The sequence below is a fragment of the Oncorhynchus gorbuscha genome, linkage group LG09, assembly GCF_021184085.1.
Source record: "Oncorhynchus gorbuscha isolate QuinsamMale2020 ecotype Even-year linkage group LG09, OgorEven_v1.0, whole genome shotgun sequence".
Taxonomy (NCBI): Eukaryota; Metazoa; Chordata; class Actinopteri; order Salmoniformes; family Salmonidae; genus Oncorhynchus; species Oncorhynchus gorbuscha.
In genome coordinates, this window is record NC_060181.1 from 21,314,436 (window position 1) to 21,336,555 (window position 22,120).

The following is a 22,120-nucleotide window of genomic DNA, read 5'->3' on the forward strand; positions in this document are numbered from 1 at the left end:
CTTCTCTGGACATAACTCCCCATATCCCTTCCAGAATTAACCTTATGTTATGGCTAGTCTCTCGTGACAGAGGAGATGGCCCGACCAGCGCACACACAATATTTGGTTCAGGGTGCCGAGATTATATGATAGTTAACTTTTATTTATATGAGCAACTTGTACACTCAACTGAAATCAGTTTGCAAGGGTTAGGTTTACGGATTCTGAAACTTTAACAATTGACATTGACATGCTGACAGACACACACATCCATAAATTACACATTAACACACAGTAAACATCCATAACATAGCATTCAATTCTTACATCGATCAACTGTCATGGCGCTAACATGTTTTGTACTCTGGCAGGACACTCGGTCAGGGCTATGGATTCCAGACGGACTTCAAATTCACTGTTGATTTACCCCACGGGAAATTCCTTCTCAGATCAATCCCAAAGGCTCAGATAAGGACAAATGTGTGCTTTGGAGGAAAAATATTATCTCGTAACAGATGATGAGAACCAATGTGTGCTTTGGAGGAAAAATAGTATCTCGTAACAGATGTTAATATCCTAAATAGAGTAGCTGGCCACTAAGTCTCTCAGTCCTTCTTTTAAACATATTTGTTGTGTGCTTTATGTTATTTAGATAGGACAGTGAAGAGGAGACAGGAAAGATAGCAATAGTTCAGAAGGGCGGTGGTTCAGATTCAAACTCATGCCAGCACTTCTCAAATCTCTCCTCTGGGACCCCCAGATGTTTCACAATTTAGTTGTAGCCCTGAACTAACTCACGTGATTCACCTAGTCAAGGGCATGTTGATAAGTTGAAAAGTTGAATCAGGTGTGCTAGCTCTATGTCGTGACATTGTATTAGTTCATGTGACGACTGTTGCTCATCGTATGATTACAAGTTTCTAATTGCGTGATTAACTGAATCAAGCAATTATTAACTCATTAACATTTATATTTTACATTTACATTTACATTTACATTTAAGTCATTTAGCAGACGCTCTTATCCAGAGCGACTTACAAATTGGTGCATTCACCTTATGACATCTAGTGGAACAGCCACTTTACAATAGTGCATCTAAATCTTTTAAGGGGGGGGTAGAAGGATTACTTTATCCTATCCTAGGTATTCCTTAAAGAGGTGGGGTTTCAGGTGTCTCCGGAAGGTGGTGATTGACTCCGCTGTCCTGGCGTCGTGAGGGAGTTTGTTCCACCATTGGGGGGCCAGAGCAGCGAACAGTTTTGACTGGGCTGAGCGGGAACTGTACTTCCTCAGTGGTAGGGAGGCGAGCAGGCCAGAGGTGGATGAACGCAGTGCCCTTGTTTGGGTGTAGGGCCTGATCAGAGCCTGGAGGTACTGAGGTGCCGTTCCCCTCACAGCTCCGTAGGCAAGCACCATGGTCTTGTAGCGGATGCGAGCTTCAACTGGAAGCCAGTGGAGAGAGCGGAGGAGCGGGGTGACGTGAGAGAACTTGGGAAGGTTGAACACCAGACGGGCTGCGGCGTTCTGGATGAGTTGTAGGGGTTTAATGGCACAGGCACAGGCAGGGAGCAGGCAGAGAGCCCAGCCAACATTAACCTGGGGCACCATGGGAAAACAAGTTTTTATTGAGTTTCTATTTCCCAAATTAACTCAAAGAATATCAGAATATCGATTTTACAACAGCTGCTAATTAACCAGTTACCTCTTACAATCTTATTCTGAACGTCGTATAGCCCGTGAATCTGCACGGACCCGGGTCTCACCAATGAGTTCGTACCACACCAATCTTAGTTTAATATTTATTTACTAAAAAGCTAAAATGATGATATAAGATACACATAGACAAAACACATTATAGGCTATTGATTAGAACTTAGTATAACGGGCCAACACACTATGGCGCGTGTTACCCAAAATGGAGATTTCAAAGAGAGAGAAAAAGAGAAAGTACACGAGAGAAATATACATTTGGGTGAATTTGTCAACTATGCTTATTTTAACCCTAGCCTTGCCCCAAACTGCCGCTATTATGGGTCAGAATATAATGATGTAATTACGTGGGGTAGATCTCAGAGGATTCTCTGCGTGGATCATTCAGGGGACCGTTCAGCTGCTCAATGACGCACTTCTCCTGTGCACCTCTCTGATCGTCCTCCCGATGTCAGTGTCCTTTTGGCTTAGGAGTCTGTTCCCTCACCCTGGAAGGGGTCTTCTGAGGACAGACAGCTCTGCAGCTCACAGCATAGGAATGAACCCCTTTAGGTACCATGATTAGCTGGGACTGGATGCTAAGGGGGTCCGGCTTGAATTCACCCGCTTAGACACAGCTACTCATCCGTAGCTTGGGTAGAAAATAATTTCTTTGTCTTCAAACTTGTCTTGCGTTCTGGGTTTGTTGACGTTTTAGACCTTGGCTGCAGCTTGGGTCACGTAGTCTCCCGTAAATTCTAAACTCACAGGTTTTATACCCTTGGGTCAGAAGTGGGCGTAACCGACTTTAGGGCAGTTCTCTGGGCGTACCAAGTTAATGAGGGCAGGGTCTAGATTTTACTCAAACCCAATTTTAGACAACTAACTTCACATTTCATCTTCCCCAAAACATTCTCTTTGATTTGGATATTTTCCATACAACATACAATGTATAAACATCAAACATACACTAGGCAAACTCTTCACGTTACAATGTTTTCGTTAATAACGTAATCTATTAACCTTTAACAACAAAACAAAAATGACATACATTTTCATATTCTATCTATCGTCATGAACACAATTGCACCTGACAAAGCCAATGAAATCCGCACCTCGCTGGAAGACCCGCTTAGTGACTTTCCCCTGTCCCAGCTGTAAGCACCCTGTGAGCTACACTGGGAGAAGTGACATCCAAGTGATAAAACCTTACAAAAGTGTGTGGTGATGCCCAACTCGCCGCAGCACAAATATCTCCTATCGTCAACCCTTTACACAACGGCCAAAATGCTGCCAGCCCCCTGGTGGAGTGGGTGCATACTCCACTAGGTAACCCTTGTCCCTTGCTGTTTTATGGCAGGAGATCCAGTGGGAGAGACACTGCTCAAAGTGCCCTGAAACTGAGCTGGATTAGCAAAACAGACAAAAATCTGGTCACACAACCGGAAAACCCAGGTTGTTCAATGTATGTGCGTAGAGCTTGCACCAGACACAGGGCATATAACCTCTGTTGCTCTTCAGAAGCAAATGGAGGAGGCAAAAAAGCAAAACACCTCAAAAGCTAAGGACTTGTAGGGCATGGCCATTACTTTTAGGGCAAAGGCCACATTTGGACACAAGGTCATCTTAGAGTCGCCCGATACTGAGTACAGGAAGGGTGTACACCTTTCAGTAACTGCAACACCAGTGGGTGAGCCCCTGGTGAGGCTCAGTCAATTCCCACGTGCTGAGATAGCGGCCATATATATTTTTAAAGTGGAGAATGCTTTTAAAGCTCCTGTAGAAACAAGTATTTCCCAGAGCACTGAAAATGAACCAGCCCTTTATCTTGGCACCTGAGCTCAAACACTTGCCACTTATACTCATACAGCATCTCGTGGATGTGATAATATTTCCCCATAGTATGTTGACTGACTGAAGGAAAATGTAACATTATGACCATAACTACTGTTCCCTGAAGGAGGGAAATGAGGTACAACACCTGTTTGACCCAGCACCGCCTGTTCCTGGGCTCGGTGAAGAGTGGTATTAAATTGAAGGAATGAATCTGAGCCTCACGTTTATCACCTGTGGAAGGTGGGACTTCCAGTGAGGTGTGGATTTCATTGGCCTTGTCAGGCGTGATTGTACATCCTTCAGCCGAAAAAGCAAGAGTGCAACTCCCCTCTAATACCGAAGTTGACTGACTGACAGGGAACCTCTAGCCTAGGCTATATATGTGTACCATCCAGGCCATTACATATCATAGTCCTCATCCAAGTCCATATGGCTGATGCTGTGGTCTGTCACACAGACAGATTTGCTCTTCTTCTTGCGGTTCTTCTTCTGCTGTCCTGGGTCATGATCCCCGACCAGAGAGAGGTAAGAGGCCATGCTGTTTCTGACACCGTAGCTCACCATGGCATTCCTGTTCTCCTGGCCCTGCGCAGCCCCTGCACTGATTAGATCTTTCCTGTTGATTGGTTCATATATAGAGAGAGAGGGGTGATTAGAACATGTTTGAGCCAATCATGCAGAGTCACATCTTCCCAGTTTTCCCACAAGCCATGTTTTCCATTGGCCAAAAAGCAGGACCACAATTTGATTGCAGAGATATGAGAGCTGCAACGAATGACACTAAACTATGGGTCTGTACCTGTCTATTTTCTTCCAGTCAAAGTTGTTGTGTCGCATCCTTACAGGGGGTGGCTGAGAGGTGATGTCTATGGGGCTGATAGTCCCAGACAGACACGGGCCAGTGAGAACACAACACAGACCATCTGCAGAGTCTTGGAGACCAGAGATGGACTGGGTTAGAAACAAGACACATGGACATACACTGTATGTAATCAAAAACAAACACATACTGTATGCTCACAAGCGCTCATGACATGAATTTGACCTTACAAGCACAAACACACACATACCTCTGCCTTCTAAAACATTCATATGGTGTAGTTAGGAGGTGCATGCCCATACCAATAAGAAGCATTGGGTGTGAGTCGCTCCATTTTGTACTGACAAAACTGTGATTATAGGTAAAAGCCAGACAATTAAACCTTTAAAATCCATAGATCATTATACCCCAAAGAAACTGGGAGAGTGTGAGCGGCCAGTTATGTACAACAGCAAACCAATCCGTTTTTTATTTTCGCCTAACCCTACCACCCCACCCTACCACCCCACCCCTCCCCTAAACTAATGGACAACAACACTTGGGCTTCTACTTCCAGCTTATACATACTATATACATTTTAGGACACAGTATATTGTACATTAGTTATCTTTTGTTTGTTTTTAGTCCCATCCTTCAGCTACCCTCAAGCCCTTCATCATTTCCTCCCCTTTATATGTCACTGTCTTATGTTCACTCACCAGTTGGTATTGTTCTTGTTTAACGGCGTGTAGCCTTATAGAATTCTCTTGTTCAGGTTTTTGTTGTTTTATTCAACTTTTCACCTGCTTCCCGACTCAGCTCTGTTATTACAGAATACCAACTCAAACTATGGAAGCAGCAGGTAAATCGGATATCTTTCAGATGGTCATTGTTACGCACGCCTCTATGAAGAGGGAACGCAACACCCTGCTACAACTAAACTCTCCGTGAAGAGAAAAAGGTATGGACTGTAGGTGCAAGTAAGAATGACAACAGGCAGAATGTGGTACCGTTTACAAGGACTTTATTCCTTTACACGGTAATATGGTGGAAAAGGGGCTGGACGGAACCAAAGCAAAGAAAGTAAATCTCAAAGCCCCCCCTCTCCTATCTTACCTGCCTACCCACTACTTACCTAATTTAGCACCACCTGGTGCCCTAACCAAAATACAAGGGGGTGGTCCGCCCAGGTCTTACCTAGTGTGCCTAGACAGCGAATATGCTACGGGTATATGTATGCCCGCGGGCCTCTTGCCTAAGCACTCCCTAGGTGCCTTCCCCTTCCCCCCTGGGAACAAATGAAACAGAATATTAAACCATTTCACAAACAAACTAAGAAACAAAGGACATCAAATAAGCTCTATCTGAGCAACAAACTCACAAAACATACCAACTCTCAGCAATGAACTCCCAGCAAAATCTCTAGCAAAATCTCTCTAGCAAAATCTCTGCAATGACCTCCCAGCAAAATTCTCTAGCAAATCTACTTCCAGCAAAAATTCTCCCTCCTGAACAGAACACTGGCTTTTATATAGCTTCTGAAGGAATGGGTAATTGGAGACAGCTGTGTCTTGACGAGGGGGCGGGGTCAGCTCTCCAATTAGCCATGGAGTCGACCAATCAGCTGCTTGAGGGATTTCAGGAAGCCATTTCCTGAAATAAACACATGCAAACATACAAGCTACAACACATAAACTGGGGAACGTAACAGTCATCGAGCAAGGGCACCTTCTACGTCAACACCATCACCAGCTGGTTCAATTGGGGATGGCCATGGAAGAGGTTCTCCGCAGTTTGCAGCGTCTCGAAAGAGACGTTGCAGACCAGCAGCAGAGGATACTCTAGAGCCAGTCTACCCAGCGAGCTAATTCAGCAACCCGCTCAGGATAGCGAAGCTCGTCTTTCCCTCCCAGAGAAATACGACGGTACACCATCCAAATGCCGTGGCTTCCTCTTTCAGTGCTCCCTCTATTTTTCACACCAGTTGGGAGCCCCCACCACCAAGAGGTCTAAGGTTGCCATGATTATATCTCTGCTGACCGGGCTGGCATTGGAATGTGCTACATCCGTCTGGGAGAGAGGAGAGGAGAGGAGGAGCTAGATTCTTATGATGGTTTCATGGCTCTGTTTAAATGCATTTTTGATCATCCTGCGGAGGGCAGAGAGGAAGTTGAGTGTCTGCTTCAGCTACAGCATCTGAGATGGGCATTGGGACAGTTTTGTCACAAAGACAGGGTAAATCATTGAAATTGTATCCTTGTGCTTTTTCCTCCAAGAAACTGTCCTCCGCAGAGGAATTACGACATCGGCAATCGAGAGCTCCTGGCAGTGAAGTTAGCATTAGAGGAGTGGAGACATTAGCTGGAGGGCGCAGAGGAACCATTCGTCATCCTCACCGACCATTGGAACCTAGAGTACATACAGACAGTGAGGAGACCAGTGGTTTGGGACGTCGGTGTGGACATCCGCCAGGCTCTGGAGAGGGAGCCTGCACCCCGGAATTGTCCTCCCGAGCGCATCTACATTCCCACAGGGATAAGGGATAGGCTGCTGACCTGGGCACGTATGTGCTCAACCCAAGTCCCCCCGGAATGCTCCAGCAGGGAAGCTCCTCCGACCGTGGCCCCCAATTCACATCACGAGTTTGGAGGGCCTTCTTGGAGAAGCTTGGGGTCACGGTCAGCCTCACTTCTGGGTATCGGCCTCAGTCCAACGGGTAGGTGGAGAGGATGAACCAGGAGCTGGGGAGGTTCCTGAGGAGTCACAGTCAGGACCAGTAGGTTGAGTGGGCACAATTCCTTACCTGGGCAGAGTACACCCAGAACTCCCTACTTCACTCCTCCACTGAGTTGATCCCCTTCCAGTGTGTTTTAGGTTTCCAGCTGGCCCTGGAACTCGGGCCAGATCGCAGCTCCTGCAGTAGATGAGTGGTTCCGGTGTGCTGAGGAGGTGTGGAGTGACACGCACGTGAGACTCCAGGGCGCCGTCCATCATCAGAAGGAACAGGCAGACCGCCACTGCAGTGAGACCCCTGTGTTCCATTCTGAGGACCGCGTCTGGCTCTCTACCAGGAACCTCCCACTCCACAAGCCCTGCAAGAATCTGAATCCCCTTGTTTGTGGGGCCATTCAAGGTTCTCCGGAGGGTCAACGAGGTGACGTACAGGTTACAACTACCCAGTTACTATCATATCTCACCCTCTTTTCACGTCTCCCTTCTCAGGCCGTTGTTTCCACGTCCCCTAGCTGATACTGTCCCCCAGGACACACCTCCACCCCCCCCCGGACATCGAGGGGGGTGGAGGTCCTGGGATTCATCATTACGCACACCTGTTAATCATTATAATTCACACCTGGGCTTCATTACCTTCATCATTTCCTCCCCTTTATGTCACTCTCCTATCTTCACTCACTAGTTGGTATTGTTCTTGTTTAACTTGTTATGGCTGCAATCCCGATATCGGGATAAGTGTCATCAACAACCGCTGGATAGCATAGTGCTACATACAATAAATATTACTATAAATATTTATATTCATGAAATCACAAGTCATGTCAGATTTTGAAATTATGCTTTACAGCGAAAGCAATCCAAGCGTTTGTGTAAGTTTATCGACCGCACGATAAAACATTAAGTACACTTAGCATCAGGTAGCTCAGTCACGAAAAACAATCAAAGTAATCGTTTACCTTTGATGATCTTCAGATGTTTTCACTCACGACACTCCCAGTTACACAACAAATGTTCCTTTTGTTCCATAAAGATTATTTTTAGATCCAACAGATACCTCTGTTTGTTTATCGCGTTATGTTCAGAAATCCACAGGAAAGAGTGGTCACGACAATGCAGACAAATTCCAAATAGTTTCCATAATGTCCACAGAAACATGTCAAACGTTTTTTATAATCAATTCTCGATAATATATCAACCGCAAATGTCTTTCACAGTAGGAGAGTGAAAAGCAATACCTATCCAAACTCTGTTGCGCAAGCAAAACTCATGTGACAATGTTATCGTTCTGACCCATTTTTTAAAATAAAAGCCTGAAACTATTTCTGAAGACTGTTGACACCCTGAGGAAGCGATAGGAAAAGGAATCTGGTTCATATCCCTTTAAATGGAGCAAAGGGAGGCTATGGAACATGGAGTTTTCAAAATAGAAGCCACTTCCTGCTTTGATTTTCCTCAGGGTATCGCCTGCAATATCAGTTCTGTTATACTCACAGACAATATTTTGACCGATTTGGAAACTTTAGAGTGTTTTCTATCCAATACTAATAATAATATGCATATATTAGCAACTGAGACTGAGGAGCTGGCCATTTACAATGGGCACCTTTTCTTCCAAGCTACTCAATACTGCCCCTGCAGCAATAAAAAGTTAACAGCGTGTTGCATCATGAAATTATCTCGTTTTTGTTGTTTTATTGAACTTTTCACTTGCACCTGCTTCCAGACTCACAGCTCCATTATTTAAAAAATATATTTGAGATCCTTCACTCTTTGCCTTGATGACAGATTTGCACATTCTTGGCACCGTCTCCAATATTGAAAACTCAAATACATTTAACTGAAAAGTTTGTCTTTTGGACATCCGAGCAATGTTGAGGGAATCCTATTTGAATCAGAAAAGGAAACTTATATGATAGGCTTTCTCCATGGTTTTGTATATATTACCTATCTAACTGACAATCTCTTAGAAAAAAATATTAATTATTGCAATCAAGACTTAAAAGTAACCGGTAGACACAAGATGGAGGGAGTGTTGGAACATAACTAACTAAATTACAGGTAACAAATGTATGCTTAATCCAGTATAAACTAATGTTTAGAATTTATTATACAAAATATAAAATATTCTACAGCACAATGGCAGAGTCATGTCTTAAGTGTATAACTAATGACTCAAATCAATGCTTTCTTGGGATGCTATGAAGTCTGGAAGTTGTGGGCGGAGTTGGAAAGTTGGCTGTCAGAAGTATTCCAATGTAAACTTACTTTTAAACAATCTATCTCCATATTTCAAGACATGACATATGGGGGTGTAGTGAGAGAACCAATGGGGTTCGTCAATTATTTTGAAAAAAAATCTCTTCTCAAAAACTGGAAATCAAATGATCCTTCATCACTACGACAGTGGATGACTCCAATGTTTTATTATTATTTATTATTATTTAAATATTGAATATTGAGTGTGGGCTACAGGAAAAAAAAGAACGATGCAATTTGAGGCCATATGGCATAGAGTGCTACAAGCACTGGAAAGTTCCAGGGGATGAAGGATGAGAGGGAGTGGGATTGTGAGAAATGTGTGTGTGTTTGTTTGTCTTTTGTATGGTTATTGTTTGAGAAAAGAAACAAAAGTAAAACAATGTGACAGTCAAAATGAAAGTCATAGTCTCAGCACAAATATTTTAACATGGACAACAACACCATTACTTCCTGTTTTGTTCTTAGTGTGTGTACTCTCAGAGCTAGGCCAACACCCAGTGGAAAGATGGTTCGCATCTGATAAGAACAAAGTTATTTAAAAATGCTTGAGGTTATTTTCAGTGTGTGTGTGTCTGTCTTGGACTCACCAGAGTAGTGGTTTACCAACTCTTCCAAGCACTGGAAAGTCAGACGAGGAGAGATATAGTACCAGCTGTTCTCCAGGCGAAAGATTTTATAGTGCTGGATGGATCTGTGCTTTACAGACATGGAGTAGACACCTGCAAATATAATATATCATAAAAGGCATTAGGTATAGGCCTAGATAGGAGATGGGTATCTATTAAGATCTATCATCCTACTGACGTCCAGTTTAATAACCCCCTTGAGTTGATGTCTGCACCCAGAAAATCTGATTAGCATAATACATTTTTAAAAACCTGTCTGTTCAATCCTCCACCAATGACGGCCTTCTACTTCTGAGGTGCAAGGTGGCTGAGCTACAGTGATGTTTGTCAGAACATGGGACATCCTGAAAATTGGTCTTCTCACTGAAACGTTTGTAGCGTCTGAATGGTTTGCCTACAAACTAATAATAATTGGCACTCTATGATGGGACCAAAGATGAGATGTGTACTCCGTTTTGACCCTCACAAAACGTATGTGTCTGCAGGTAGCTATGTACCAGTTAAAAAATGAATGTAAGAACAGTGCCTTAATAAATTATTCACACCCCTTGACATTTTATTGTGTTACAGTTTGAATTTTAAATGTATTACATTTATATTAGTGTCACTGGCCTACACACAATACCCCATAATGTCAAAGTGGAATTATGTTTTTATCATTTTAAAGGGCTAATTGATCATTAGAAAACGCTTTTGCAATTATGTTAGCACAGCTGAAAACTGTTGTCCTATTTAAAGAAGCAATAAAACTGACCTTCTCTAGACTTGTTGTGTATCTGGAGCATCAGCATTTGGGGGTTCGATTACAGGCTCAAAATGGCCAGAAATAAAGAAATGTCTTCTGAAACTCATCAGTCTATTCTTGTTCTGAGAAATGAAGGCTATTCCATGCGAGAAATTGCCAAGAAACCGAAGATCTCGCACAACGCTGTGTACTACTCCCTTCACAGAACAGTGCAAACTGGCACTAACCAGAATAGAAAGAAGAGTGGGAGGCCCCCGTGCACAACTGAGCAAGAGGACAAGTACATTATAGTGTCTAGTTTGAGAAATAGACACCTCACAAGTCCACAACTGGCAGCTTCATTAAATAGTACCCGCAAAACACCCGTCTCAACGTCAACAGTGAAGAGGCGACTCAGGAATGTTGGCCTTCTAAGCAGAGTTCCTCTGTCCAGTGTCTGTCTTCTTTTGCCCAGCTTAAGATTTTGTTTTTATTGTTCAGTCTGAGATATGGCTTTTTCTTTGCAACTCTGCCCAGAAGGAGTGATGGTTGCTGATAATGGGCCTTTGTATGCCTATGTAGATATTCCATTAAAAAATCAGCCATTTCCAGCTACAATAGTCATTTACAACATTAACAATGTCTACACTGTATTTGATGTTATTTTAATGGACCAAAATCTTTTATTTTCTTTCAAAAACAAGGAAATTCCTAAGTGACCCCATACTTTTGAACGATAGCGGATATATAGATATATAGATATATACACTTGAAAACTGAAGTTTACATACACTTAGGTTGGAGTCATTAAAACTCATTTTTCAACGACTCCACAAATTTCTTGTTAAAAAACTATAGTTTTGGCAAGTCGGTTAGGACATCTACTTTGTGCATGACAATACATTTTTCTAACGATTGTTTACAGACAGATTTCTTCACATATAATTCACTGTAATTCCAGTGTGTCAGAAGTTTACATATACTACATTGACTGTGCCTTTAACCAGCTTTGAAAATTCCAGAAAATTATGTCATGGCTTTTGAAGCTTCTGATTATCCAATTGATATCATTTGAGTCAATTGGAGGTGTACCTGTGGATGTATTTCAAGGCCTACCTTCAATCTCAGTGCCTCTTTGCTTGACATCATGGGAAAATAAAAAGAAATCAGCCAAGACCTCAGAAAACAATTGTAGACCTTCCCAAGTCTGGTTCATCCTTTGGAGCAATTTCAAAATGCCTGAAGGTGCCATGTTCATCTGTACAAACAATAGTACGCAAGTTTAAACACCATGGGACCACGCAGCCGTCATACCGCTCAGCCGTCATACCGCTCCGCCGGCATACCGCTCAGCCGTCATACCGCTCCGCCATCATACCACAACTCTGCCGTCATACCGCTCCGCCGGCATACCGCTCAGCCGTCATACCGCTCCGCCGTCATACCGCTCCGCCGTCATACCTCTCAGCCGTCATAACGCTCCGCCGTCATACCGCTCAGCCGTCATACCGCTCAGCCGTCATACCGCTAACCGCACTATTGGTTAGAGCCTGTACGTAAGCATTTCACTGTTGTATTCGGCGCACGTGACAAATAAACTTTGATTTGATTTGAAGGAGACGCATTCCCTAGAGATTAACGTACTTTGGTGCGAAAAGTGCAAATAATTCCCAGAACAACATCAAAGGACCATGTGAAGATGCTGGAGGAAACAGGTACAAAAGTATATACAAAGAAGAAGCCACTGCTCCAAAACCGCCATAAAAAAAGCCAGACTATGGTTTGCAACTGCACATGAGGACAAATATCATACTTTTTGGAGAAATATCCTCTGGTCTGATGAAGCAGAAATAGAACTGTTTGGCCATAACGACCATTGTTGTGTTTGGAGGAGAAAGGGGGAGGCTTGCAAGCCGAAGAACACCATCCCAACCGTGAAGCACGGAGGTGGCAGAATCATGTTCTGGGGGTGCTTAGCTGCAGTAGGGACTGGTGCACTTCACAAAATAGATGGCAAAGTTGTGGCAAAATGGCTTAAGGACAACAAAGTCAAGGTATTGGGGATGAAAAATAAAGTGATGATTCTAACTGACCTAAGACAGAGAATTTTTACTGGTATTAAATGTCAGCAATTGTGAAAAACTGAGTTTAAACGTATTTAGCTAAGGTGTATGTAAACTTCCGACTTCAACTGTGTATATAGGACAGAGATTTTAAAATAATCTTCCTTTTGATAAAATATTTTTCTATCTGCTTTTCCGTGTATGAATCTAGTATTTAACACGTTTCTATGGGCTAATAGTAGTAAGGCCAAATTCAATGTTTCATCCAATAATTTGTATATATATATATATATATATTTGTTTTATACTTAAAGAGGCATCAAAAAAATACCCACCCGGCTTAGACTCTTATGGAATAACTTGGTAGGGCATTAAATGTTCATGGACTCACCTCTCTGCTGGGTGCTCTCTCTAATCATGAAGGAACCCACTCTGTTTTCAGGGAGACTAAGTAGTTCCTCTGCCTTCTGCCTCACTACTCCCTCAAACAGCCATCTTAAAACAACACACACACAAACACGGTATACATTATATCACTGTACAGAATCAAGTCAACACAGCCTTGATTTATGACAATACAGAACATCATTTTTACATTGCTTACCCATGGTAGACTTTGGCAATATAGTTGTTAGGGATGTAGTTTTCACTTCCTGATTGGACAGACCGAACTCTCCACCAGTTGCCTTCCCTGAAGAACACAGATTAAAGGAGAACTTCAATAGGCTACACTGTAACGGAAACTAAATCTGAAATTGTAGTTCTCCCCTATTTGTATAAGTGTTATACATCATATTTCCCCCAATGTGTTCATTCTTTGTTGTGTGCAAAATGTTATTGATTGTGTACTGTTGCTTTGTATTATTGCATGCTTAGTAGTTATACTTGTATGCAGGGTGTTCCATTTTGTTTTGGAAAGGACTGTATCTGTCCTCTTTTGTTGTCTTGGTATCTATATCTGTAACTCTGCATCTATCAATTTCTGCCCTAGGAAGCTTTTAGTACAGAGTAGGGTTGCAAAACTACCGGTAATTTACCAAAGTTACTGTAATCTATGGTAATTTATTCTCAAATAACTTTACAAAAAAAATGTATGCATACTGTATTGCTTTTGTATATATGTGTCCATGAGTTTCTAGTGGATAGATAGGCCATATGGTTCAAATATCAGAATTAATGATGAAAGCATCTAATCAACAATTGTAAACGCTTGTCTTCGTCCTCCTCTGACGAGGAGTATGAAATAGGTGTCCATGGGTGTCCATATTGTATTTAATATGAATACTGAACACTTGAACAAAAACAATTACACAACAAAAACAAACAGTCCTGAACAGTGAAGCAAAACACAGAACAGAAAATAATTACCCACAACTCAAGGGTGAAAACAGGCTACCTAAGTAAAAAAGGACAGACTGCTCACCCCAACTCACGCCCTGACCATACTAAAACAAAGACAAAACAAAGGAACTAAGGTCAGAACGTGACAACAATGGCATTTTTAAAATAAACTCTGCAGCCTTTTTCACAATTGCCCTCAGTTTGGTGCCAAAACATTTACAAGAAAGACATATTGACATCAAAAAAGAAATAAAGGATATTTCATGCTGAAACATTAAAACACCAATGGTATTCACTAAGTTGTATGGTTTATGTTTCGGGTAATGTTTTCCAGGTTTGTCATTCTATTTTGTGTTTCAAAATCAACTTATTTGATCATTTTATACATGTTACATGTGATAAGGGCACACAGAGGGCCAGATATAATTACAGACACCTGGGATAATCTGAATTACCCAAAAAGGCTACTAGAGGTCATGTGATAAAATTCTTCAAAGACCTTGAAAGTTTCAGAAATTCTGGTATAACTTTGAAAGTTATAATATATATATATATATATATACAATAATATATATATATATTATTCCCTCTAATATACCCTCCCTTTGCAATCCTAGTGCAGAGACTGGGTTTATAATTGTTCTGACAGACAAAGTACTGACTCTACTTACTGAGACAAGACCCTCAGCTTCTCTCCCATCCTAAAGATCGGCTCACTGATGTCTGGAGAAGGATAGTCATGGAGAACGACAAGCGTCTCGTCTTCTCCTGCTGAGGAACCGCCAATGTTACACAATTAGATAGACGTTAACACAGAGACTCAATTTGCCAGAAATATAGGAAATAATTGTCTCATTGTAATTTCTAATTCCAATGAACTATATGAAACACTTGGACAAATGGGTAAACAGTATGTCATCTAAAAAGTCCTGAGTCATCTTTCAAAGCTGTGTGAACATCATATATTTTGTAAAGCCTAAACACAATACAGTGTCAAAAACTGCAGTATCACAAAGAAATGGCAAATAACTGCTCAATATCTCAAAAAAGATTGAAGTCTTACCCTTTAATGCACTGTCATGGCATTTTGAATTTGTTTTGTTCCCAGCTCCCTGTCCCCACATCACATTCCCCATAGCTGCACTCTAATGGGTCTGAGGACAGACGAACATACGGTATAGCTGGTCCTCAAACTAGTCATCAACACAAACTTCCGATAGTAGACAGAGAGTAATCTGGCTGGTCAGTGAAGGCCCCATCCAGCACCTGCGTCCCTGTCATGCATGTGCATGTGTGCATGTTGTATCTTCCCTATTAACAGCCAGAGTGCTATCTCGACCAGGACACGCAGTAGACGGCAAAACCTGAGAGGTGGCTCTGTAAATAATGAAAATACTGTATAACTCATGTTGCAAAATGTGTTAACTAATTGGAAGGTCCATTTGTGTGTACAGCAGTTGGCTATATTGTGTAGCCTATATGTTTTTTACCTCAACCATAACACACATTGAAAACTCCTGGTTTTCCAAATGTTTTGTCGAATCTTGATTAAATTCAGCATTTCCAGGTGTCTATCTAGTTTTCACTATATTCACATTATAGAGTAGTAAACTGGAGTAGATGCTATATTAAAACTGTAGTGTCCAATTGTCACTCTGCTGAACTAATAAGAGAACACAGGAAACAGTGACTCAGTGGAAACAATCAGAAGATAATATCTTGGTTAATTTGCATGATATGTCGGCAAATATTTAGCATGCTGTGTGTCAATGCTATTTATAGTCAAGAGTAAAAATGTTGATTTGACCAAATGTGACCAGCAAATCAAATCAAACGTTATATGTCACATGCGCCGAATACATGTGTAGACCTTACTGTGAAATGCTTACTTAACCAACAGCACAGTTCAAGAAAATATTTACTAAATAAACTAAAGTAAAAAAATAATCAAAAGTAACACGATAAAATAACAATAATGAGGATATATACAGGGGATACCTGTACCGAGTCAATGTGCAGAGTTACAGGTTAGTCTAAGTCATTTGTGCATGTAGGTCGGGGTGAAGTGACAATGCATAGATAATATACAGTGTAGCAACAGTGTACAAAAACAAATGGAGGGGGGGGGGGGGGTTCAATGTAAATAGTCAGGTGGTCATTTGATGAATTGTTCAGCAGTCTTATGGCTTGGGGGTAGAAGCTGTTAAGGAGACTTTTGGTCCTAGACTTGGCACTCCAGTACCGCATTCTGTGCGGTCGCAGAGAAAACAGTCTATGACTTAAGTGACTGGGGTCTTTGACTATTTTTTGGGCTTTCCTCTGACACCACCTGTTAAATAGGTCCTGGATTGCAGGAAGCTTGGCCCCAGTGATGTACTGGGCCGTACACACTACCCTCTGCAGCACCTTACAGTCAGATGCCGAGTAGTTGCCATACCAGACGGTGATGCAATCGGTCAAGATGCTCTCTATGGTGCAGCTGTAGAACTTTCTGAGGATCTGTGGATGGATGGATGCTGTTAATGTCATGACCAGCCTTTCAAAGCACTTCATGGGTACTGATGTAGTCGTTTGGGCAGGTTACCTTTGATTCCTTGGGCACAGGGACTATGGTAGTCTGCTTGAAACATGTAGATATTACAGACTCGGTCAGGAAGAGGTTGAAAATGTCAGTGAAGACACTTACCAATTGGTCAGCGCATGCTTTGAGTACACGTCCTGGTAGTTCGTCTGGGCCCGTGGCTTTGTGAATGTTGACTTGTTTAAAGGTCTTGCTCACATCGGCTACCGAGAGCGTTATCACACAGTCATCCAGAACAGCTGGTGCTCTCATGCATGCTTCAGTGTTGCTAGCCTCAAATCGAGCATGAAAGACTTTTAGCTCGTCTGGTAGGCTTGCATCACTGGGCAGCTCACATCTGAGTTCCCCTTTGTTCTCCGTAATAGTTTTCAAGCCCTGCCACATCCGACGAGTGTCAGAATCGGTGTCGTGGGACTCAATCTTAATCCTGTATTGGCACTTTGCTTGTTTGATGGTTTGTCTGATAGCATAGCAGGATTTCTTATAAGCGTCCGGATTAGTGTCCCGCTCCTTGAAAGTGGGTGCTGAGGAGTATTTATGTCTGTAATAAAGCCCTTTTTAAAACTCATTCTGATTGACTTGGACTATGCCCTCCCAGGCCCACCCATGTCTGCTCTCCTGCCCAGTCGTGAAATCCATAGATTAGGGCCAAATTAATTTATTTCAATTGACTGATTTCATTCTAAGAACTGTAACTCGGTAAAATCTTTGAAATTGTTGCATTTTGCATTTATATATAGGCTTATTGCACTTTTATCAGACACATACTGCAATAAATGTATGACAGCCTCGAAAACTCACCTAGCTGCTGAGTCGTGTGGAGTCGTCAGGCTTGGAGGGCCAGTAGCAGGGGATTCTAGTTGAGTGTGGTGTTTGGCTCTGTGTGTTGAAGATCAGCCAGAGGAAGCATGTCAGCTACACTATTACTAATGACCGTAAGAGTTCCACAGTTCACACCCTCAACTGATGCATGCATAGTGAGGCGAGAGCACTTCCTCTGGCCAAACATTTGCACACACACACACACACACACACACACACACACACACACACACACACACACACACACACACACACACACACACACACACACACACACACACACACACACACACACACACACACACACACACACACACACACACACACACACACACACACACACACACACACACACTTCCTATGAAGAAATGAGGAAGGGGAAGAGAACCAGAACAAGAGACCAATGAGAATGCTAAAAGTACATACTGGTTTTAGCTTTCAGAAATTACACAAAAGAGCCATACATACATTAAATTTGAACTACATAGATAGTAATTTCCTTACTAAAATTGATCAGTTACAGTTTTTTATGTGGTGAATGTTCGAAACAATTGTAACACAGCCAGTCATTTTGTTTGTATTTTTTTACCACACAAACATTGTTCCAAAATATATGTTTACTGTACAATGAATACATTGGTTTAATCACCAAAACACATTACAATTATATCTTCTCAATTTAGTTATTTTAACTACCAGTTAATCGAATAGCAGAAAATGTAAGATACAATACATGTTTCAACATTGAAATGTAATATGGTATAGTACTGTAAATACACTGTTTTCAAATTAGGCAACACACTTGCACTACCCATAAAAATGTACTTTTGACTGTGTGGCCTCTCACAACTCCAACAGCATCATTACATTTGCTGACGTCACGACGGTGGTAGGGCTGATCACCAACCACGATGAGACAGCTTATAGGGAGGAGGTCAGAGACCTGTCAGTGTGGTGCCAAAACAACAACCTCTTCCTCAATGTCAGTAAGTCAATGGAGCTTTATCATGGACTACAGGAAACAGAGGGCCGAGCACGGCCCATTCACATTTACGGGGTTGTGGTGGAGTGGGTTGAGATCTTCACATTCCTCGGTGTAGACATCACTAAGGATCTATCATGGTCCATTCACACCAACACAGGTGTGAAGAGGGCACGACAACACCTGTTCCCCCTCAGGAGGCTGAAAATATTTGGCATGGGCACACAGATCCTCTAAAAGTTCTACAGCTGCACCATCAAGAGCATCTTGACTGGCTGCATAACCGATTGGTATGGCAACCGCTTGGCAGCCGACCACAAGCCGCTACAAAGGGTAGTGAGTATGGCCCAGTACATCACTGTGGCCGAGCTCCCTGCCATCCAGGACCTCTATACCAGGCGGTGTCAGAGGAAGGACCAAAATATTGTCAAAGACTCCGGCCACCCAAGCCACAGACTGTTCTCTCTGTTACCGCACGGCATGCGGTACCCGGTCTTCCTGCATCCGCCCTTTTTTGCACTACCTCTCTTGCACTGACTATGCACACACACTGAACTCTACCCACACACCAGTGGCGGTCGTAGACGTTTAAGATGAGGGAGGACGATTATTTTTGAGCATGGCCTTATTTCTATTACAGCATATTCGATGACAGTCATTCATATTCCATTCACCCAGCTCAATGTAACATCGCCAGGTTTAGGCTACTATATGATACTAGAATTTTCCCTATACCTACACCCTAGCCTATGAAAGAAAGTTTACAACGCAGGTGCACAGGTCGAGAGAAATATTAGACTAATCAAGAGGTGCATTTGTAAATTCACTCCGGCTATCTACTTCGATTTCAGAGCACTCTCGTCTGTGTGCCTTGAGTGCAGAATAACTGATGAATTTATGAATGCGCAACACCCGTTGAATTTAACTGGTGTCAGTAAACGTTGGCAAAAAATATATAATTACATTGTTGCTAGCTGCACAGTTAGAGTCACTAACACTCTAGATAACATGATAACAGCATAACCAGCTCTGTTAGGGCGAGTAAAAAGGTCAGAGTGAGGTTTGTGTCTGGAAGTAGCTAGCCAACTTTAGCCAGTTAGCTTTGGTGCTTGACTGTAGTTTATGAGGTCCAAATGCTCGCATCAACCCTACTGAACGCTCCCGAAAGCGACACGCTCTGAATTTATGAACAGACAATCTGACAACGCTCAGATTTACGAAACCTTCATATCATGACCACTAAGAGCTACACATCATTGTCACATAACAGTCATTCACCATAGCTCTACTATAACTAACGGGTTAGTAAACCCGCTACAATCATGCAGTACAGTGTACAGTCACCAGCAAGCAGTTTAGCAGATACATTGGCGCGCCCCGGTGGCAGTACGTTTATAAATCCAAAAGCTTACCTTGACTTGGAAGAGTTCAAGTGTTTGATAGCCATAGTCAGCTAGCTTCTTGGAGCACCCATCCCGTTGGTGGGATCCTTTTCATCAACATCCGCTGAATTGCAGAGCGCCAAATTCAAATTAAATGACTAAAAATATTTAATTTTCATGAAATCACAAGTGCAATATAGCAAAACACAGCTTAGCTTGTTGTTAATCCACCTGGCATGTCAGATTTCAAAAAAGGTTGACAGCAAAAGCTATCCAAGTGTTTATGTTAGGACATCTCTCTCAGCAGACAAAACAGCTAGCAGCAAAGTAGATTGGTCACGAAAGTCAAAAAAGCAATAAAATGATTCGCTTACCTTTGATGATCTTCGGATGTTTGCACTCAAGAGACTCCCAGTTACACAATAAATGTTCCTTTTGTTCGATAAAGATTATTTTTATATTCAAAAACCTCCATTTGGTTGGCACATTTTGTTCAGAAATCCACAGGCTCGCGCAGGTTATGACGGGCAGACCAAAATTCCAAATAGTATCCGTAAAGTTCGTAGAAACATGTCAAACATTTTTTATTATCAATCGTTAGGTTGTTTCTACAATAAATAATCAATAATATTTCACCCGGACCATAGCTTTTTCAATAGGAGAGAGAGAGAAAATGTCTGCTCCAAGCTGTTGCGCATGCAAAACTCTCACCCAGCCATCCACTGACGCAATGTGATAATTCTCATTCATTTTTCAGAATAAAAGCCTGAAACTATGTCTAAAGACTGTTCACACCATCTGGAAGCCATAGAGAAATGAATCTGGTTGATATCCCTTTAAATGAAGGGAAGGCATGCAATGGAGCAAGGCAATTTGTTTCTATTAGGCACTTCCTTGTTGGATTTTCCTCAGGTTTTCGCCTGCAATATCAGTTCTGTTATACTCACAGACAATATTTGGACAGTTTTGGAAACTTTAGAGTGTTTCCTATCCTATTCTGACAATTATATGCATATTCTAGATTCTGGGCCTGAGAAATAGGCAGTTTCATTTGGGTATGTCCATCATCAAAATACTGCCCCCTACACTCAACAGGCTAGCTAACATAGCATCCCTCTCTGTTTGAGCCTGGTGTTTGAGTAGGCTAAACTAGTTAGCTGCATTTGATGCTATCTAAGTAAGTGAAAGTAAAAGTGAAAAATATATACTACGAAATAAAGCTAGCTCTCTCTCTTTTGCTTCTCCTTAATTTTGGAAGAAATATATTTGTTCAAAACTGTTAAACTATTGTCTTTCTCTCTCTTTGAGTCAACTACTCACAACATTTTATGCACTGCTGTGCTAGCTAGGGGTGGAAGGGGGTGAGAACCATGAGCGTCCTAGGTTTTGTATTTAAGTTAATAAAAGCATAGGATAGAAGCTAGCTCCAGCTACACCATGGTGCTACCCTACAGAGCGCTGCTGAGGCTACTGTTAATTAATTATTTGGTGACGTGAATATATTTAGTATAGTTCTATGTAAAAAATGATGTTTTTATTTTTAAGAAATTCACTGAGGATGGTCCTCTCCTTCCTGCCACACACTCAAATATACAGTACTTGCACTGACACCCCAACACACACACACTCACAAGATGGAGATTTAACCTCTAGTGACACCCCATCCCGGATCCGGGAGCGTAATTTTCGACTGACACTAATTATCATAACGCAACAGACATAAATATTAATAGAAAATATTCCTATTCATGAAAATCACAAGTGAAATATATTGAGACACAGCTTAGCCTTTTGTTAATCACCCTGACATCTCAGATTTTCAAAATATGCTTTATAGCCAAAGCAAGACAAGCATTTGTGTAAGTTTATCGATAGCCTAGCATAGCATTATGTCCAGCTAGCAGCAGGTAACTTGGTCACTAAAATCAGAAAAGCAATCAAATTAAATAGTTTACCTTTGATGAGCTTCGGATGTTTTCACTCACGAGACTCCCAGTTAGATAGCCAATGTTCCTTTTTTCCAAAAATATTGTTTTTGTAGGCGAAATAGCTCAGTTTGTTCTTCACATTTGGCTGAGAAATCGACCAGAAATTTCTGTCACGACAACGCCGAAAAATATTCAACATTAGCTCCATAATATCGACAGAAACATGGCAAACGTTGTTAATAATCAATCCTCAAGGTGTTTTTCAAATATCTATTCAATAATATATCCACCGGGACAATTGGTTTTTCAGTAGGACCGATTGGCATAACTGGTAGCTGTATTGGGAACTGGTTTGTGGCTTTATCATTTCCTAATT

The 22,120-nt window shown here is 41.9% G+C and overlaps 1 protein-coding gene across 5 annotated transcripts; it reads right to left on the reverse strand.

Moving 5' to 3' along the window:
* Nucleotides 1-1,569: 1,569 nt before the first annotated feature.
* LOC124043269 (src-like-adapter) lies at nucleotides 1,570-17,587 on the reverse strand. Of its 5 annotated transcripts, none has more exons than XM_046361664.1 (9): nucleotides 17,432-17,587; nucleotides 16,487-16,548; nucleotides 15,113-15,203; nucleotides 14,721-14,817; nucleotides 13,313-13,399; nucleotides 13,100-13,203; nucleotides 9,883-10,014; nucleotides 4,304-4,436; nucleotides 1,570-4,120 (listed from the first exon to the last, which is right to left on the reverse strand). In XM_046361664.1, exons 3-9 carry the CDS (start codon nucleotides 15,183-15,185, stop codon nucleotides 3,904-3,906), a joined length of 843 nt encoding a protein of 280 aa, XP_046217620.1. In that variant the 5' UTR covers nucleotides 15,186-15,203; nucleotides 16,487-16,548; nucleotides 17,432-17,587; the 3' UTR covers nucleotides 1,570-3,903. The 5 variants fall into 5 exon arrangements, with proteins under 5 accessions (XP_046217620.1, XP_046217619.1, XP_046217618.1 ...); XM_046361662.1 differs by having other exon boundaries at nucleotides 1,571-4,120; nucleotides 14,721-14,820; XM_046361663.1 differs by lacking the exon at nucleotides 16,487-16,548.
* Between the last annotated feature and the right edge of the window lie 4,533 nt (nucleotides 17,588-22,120).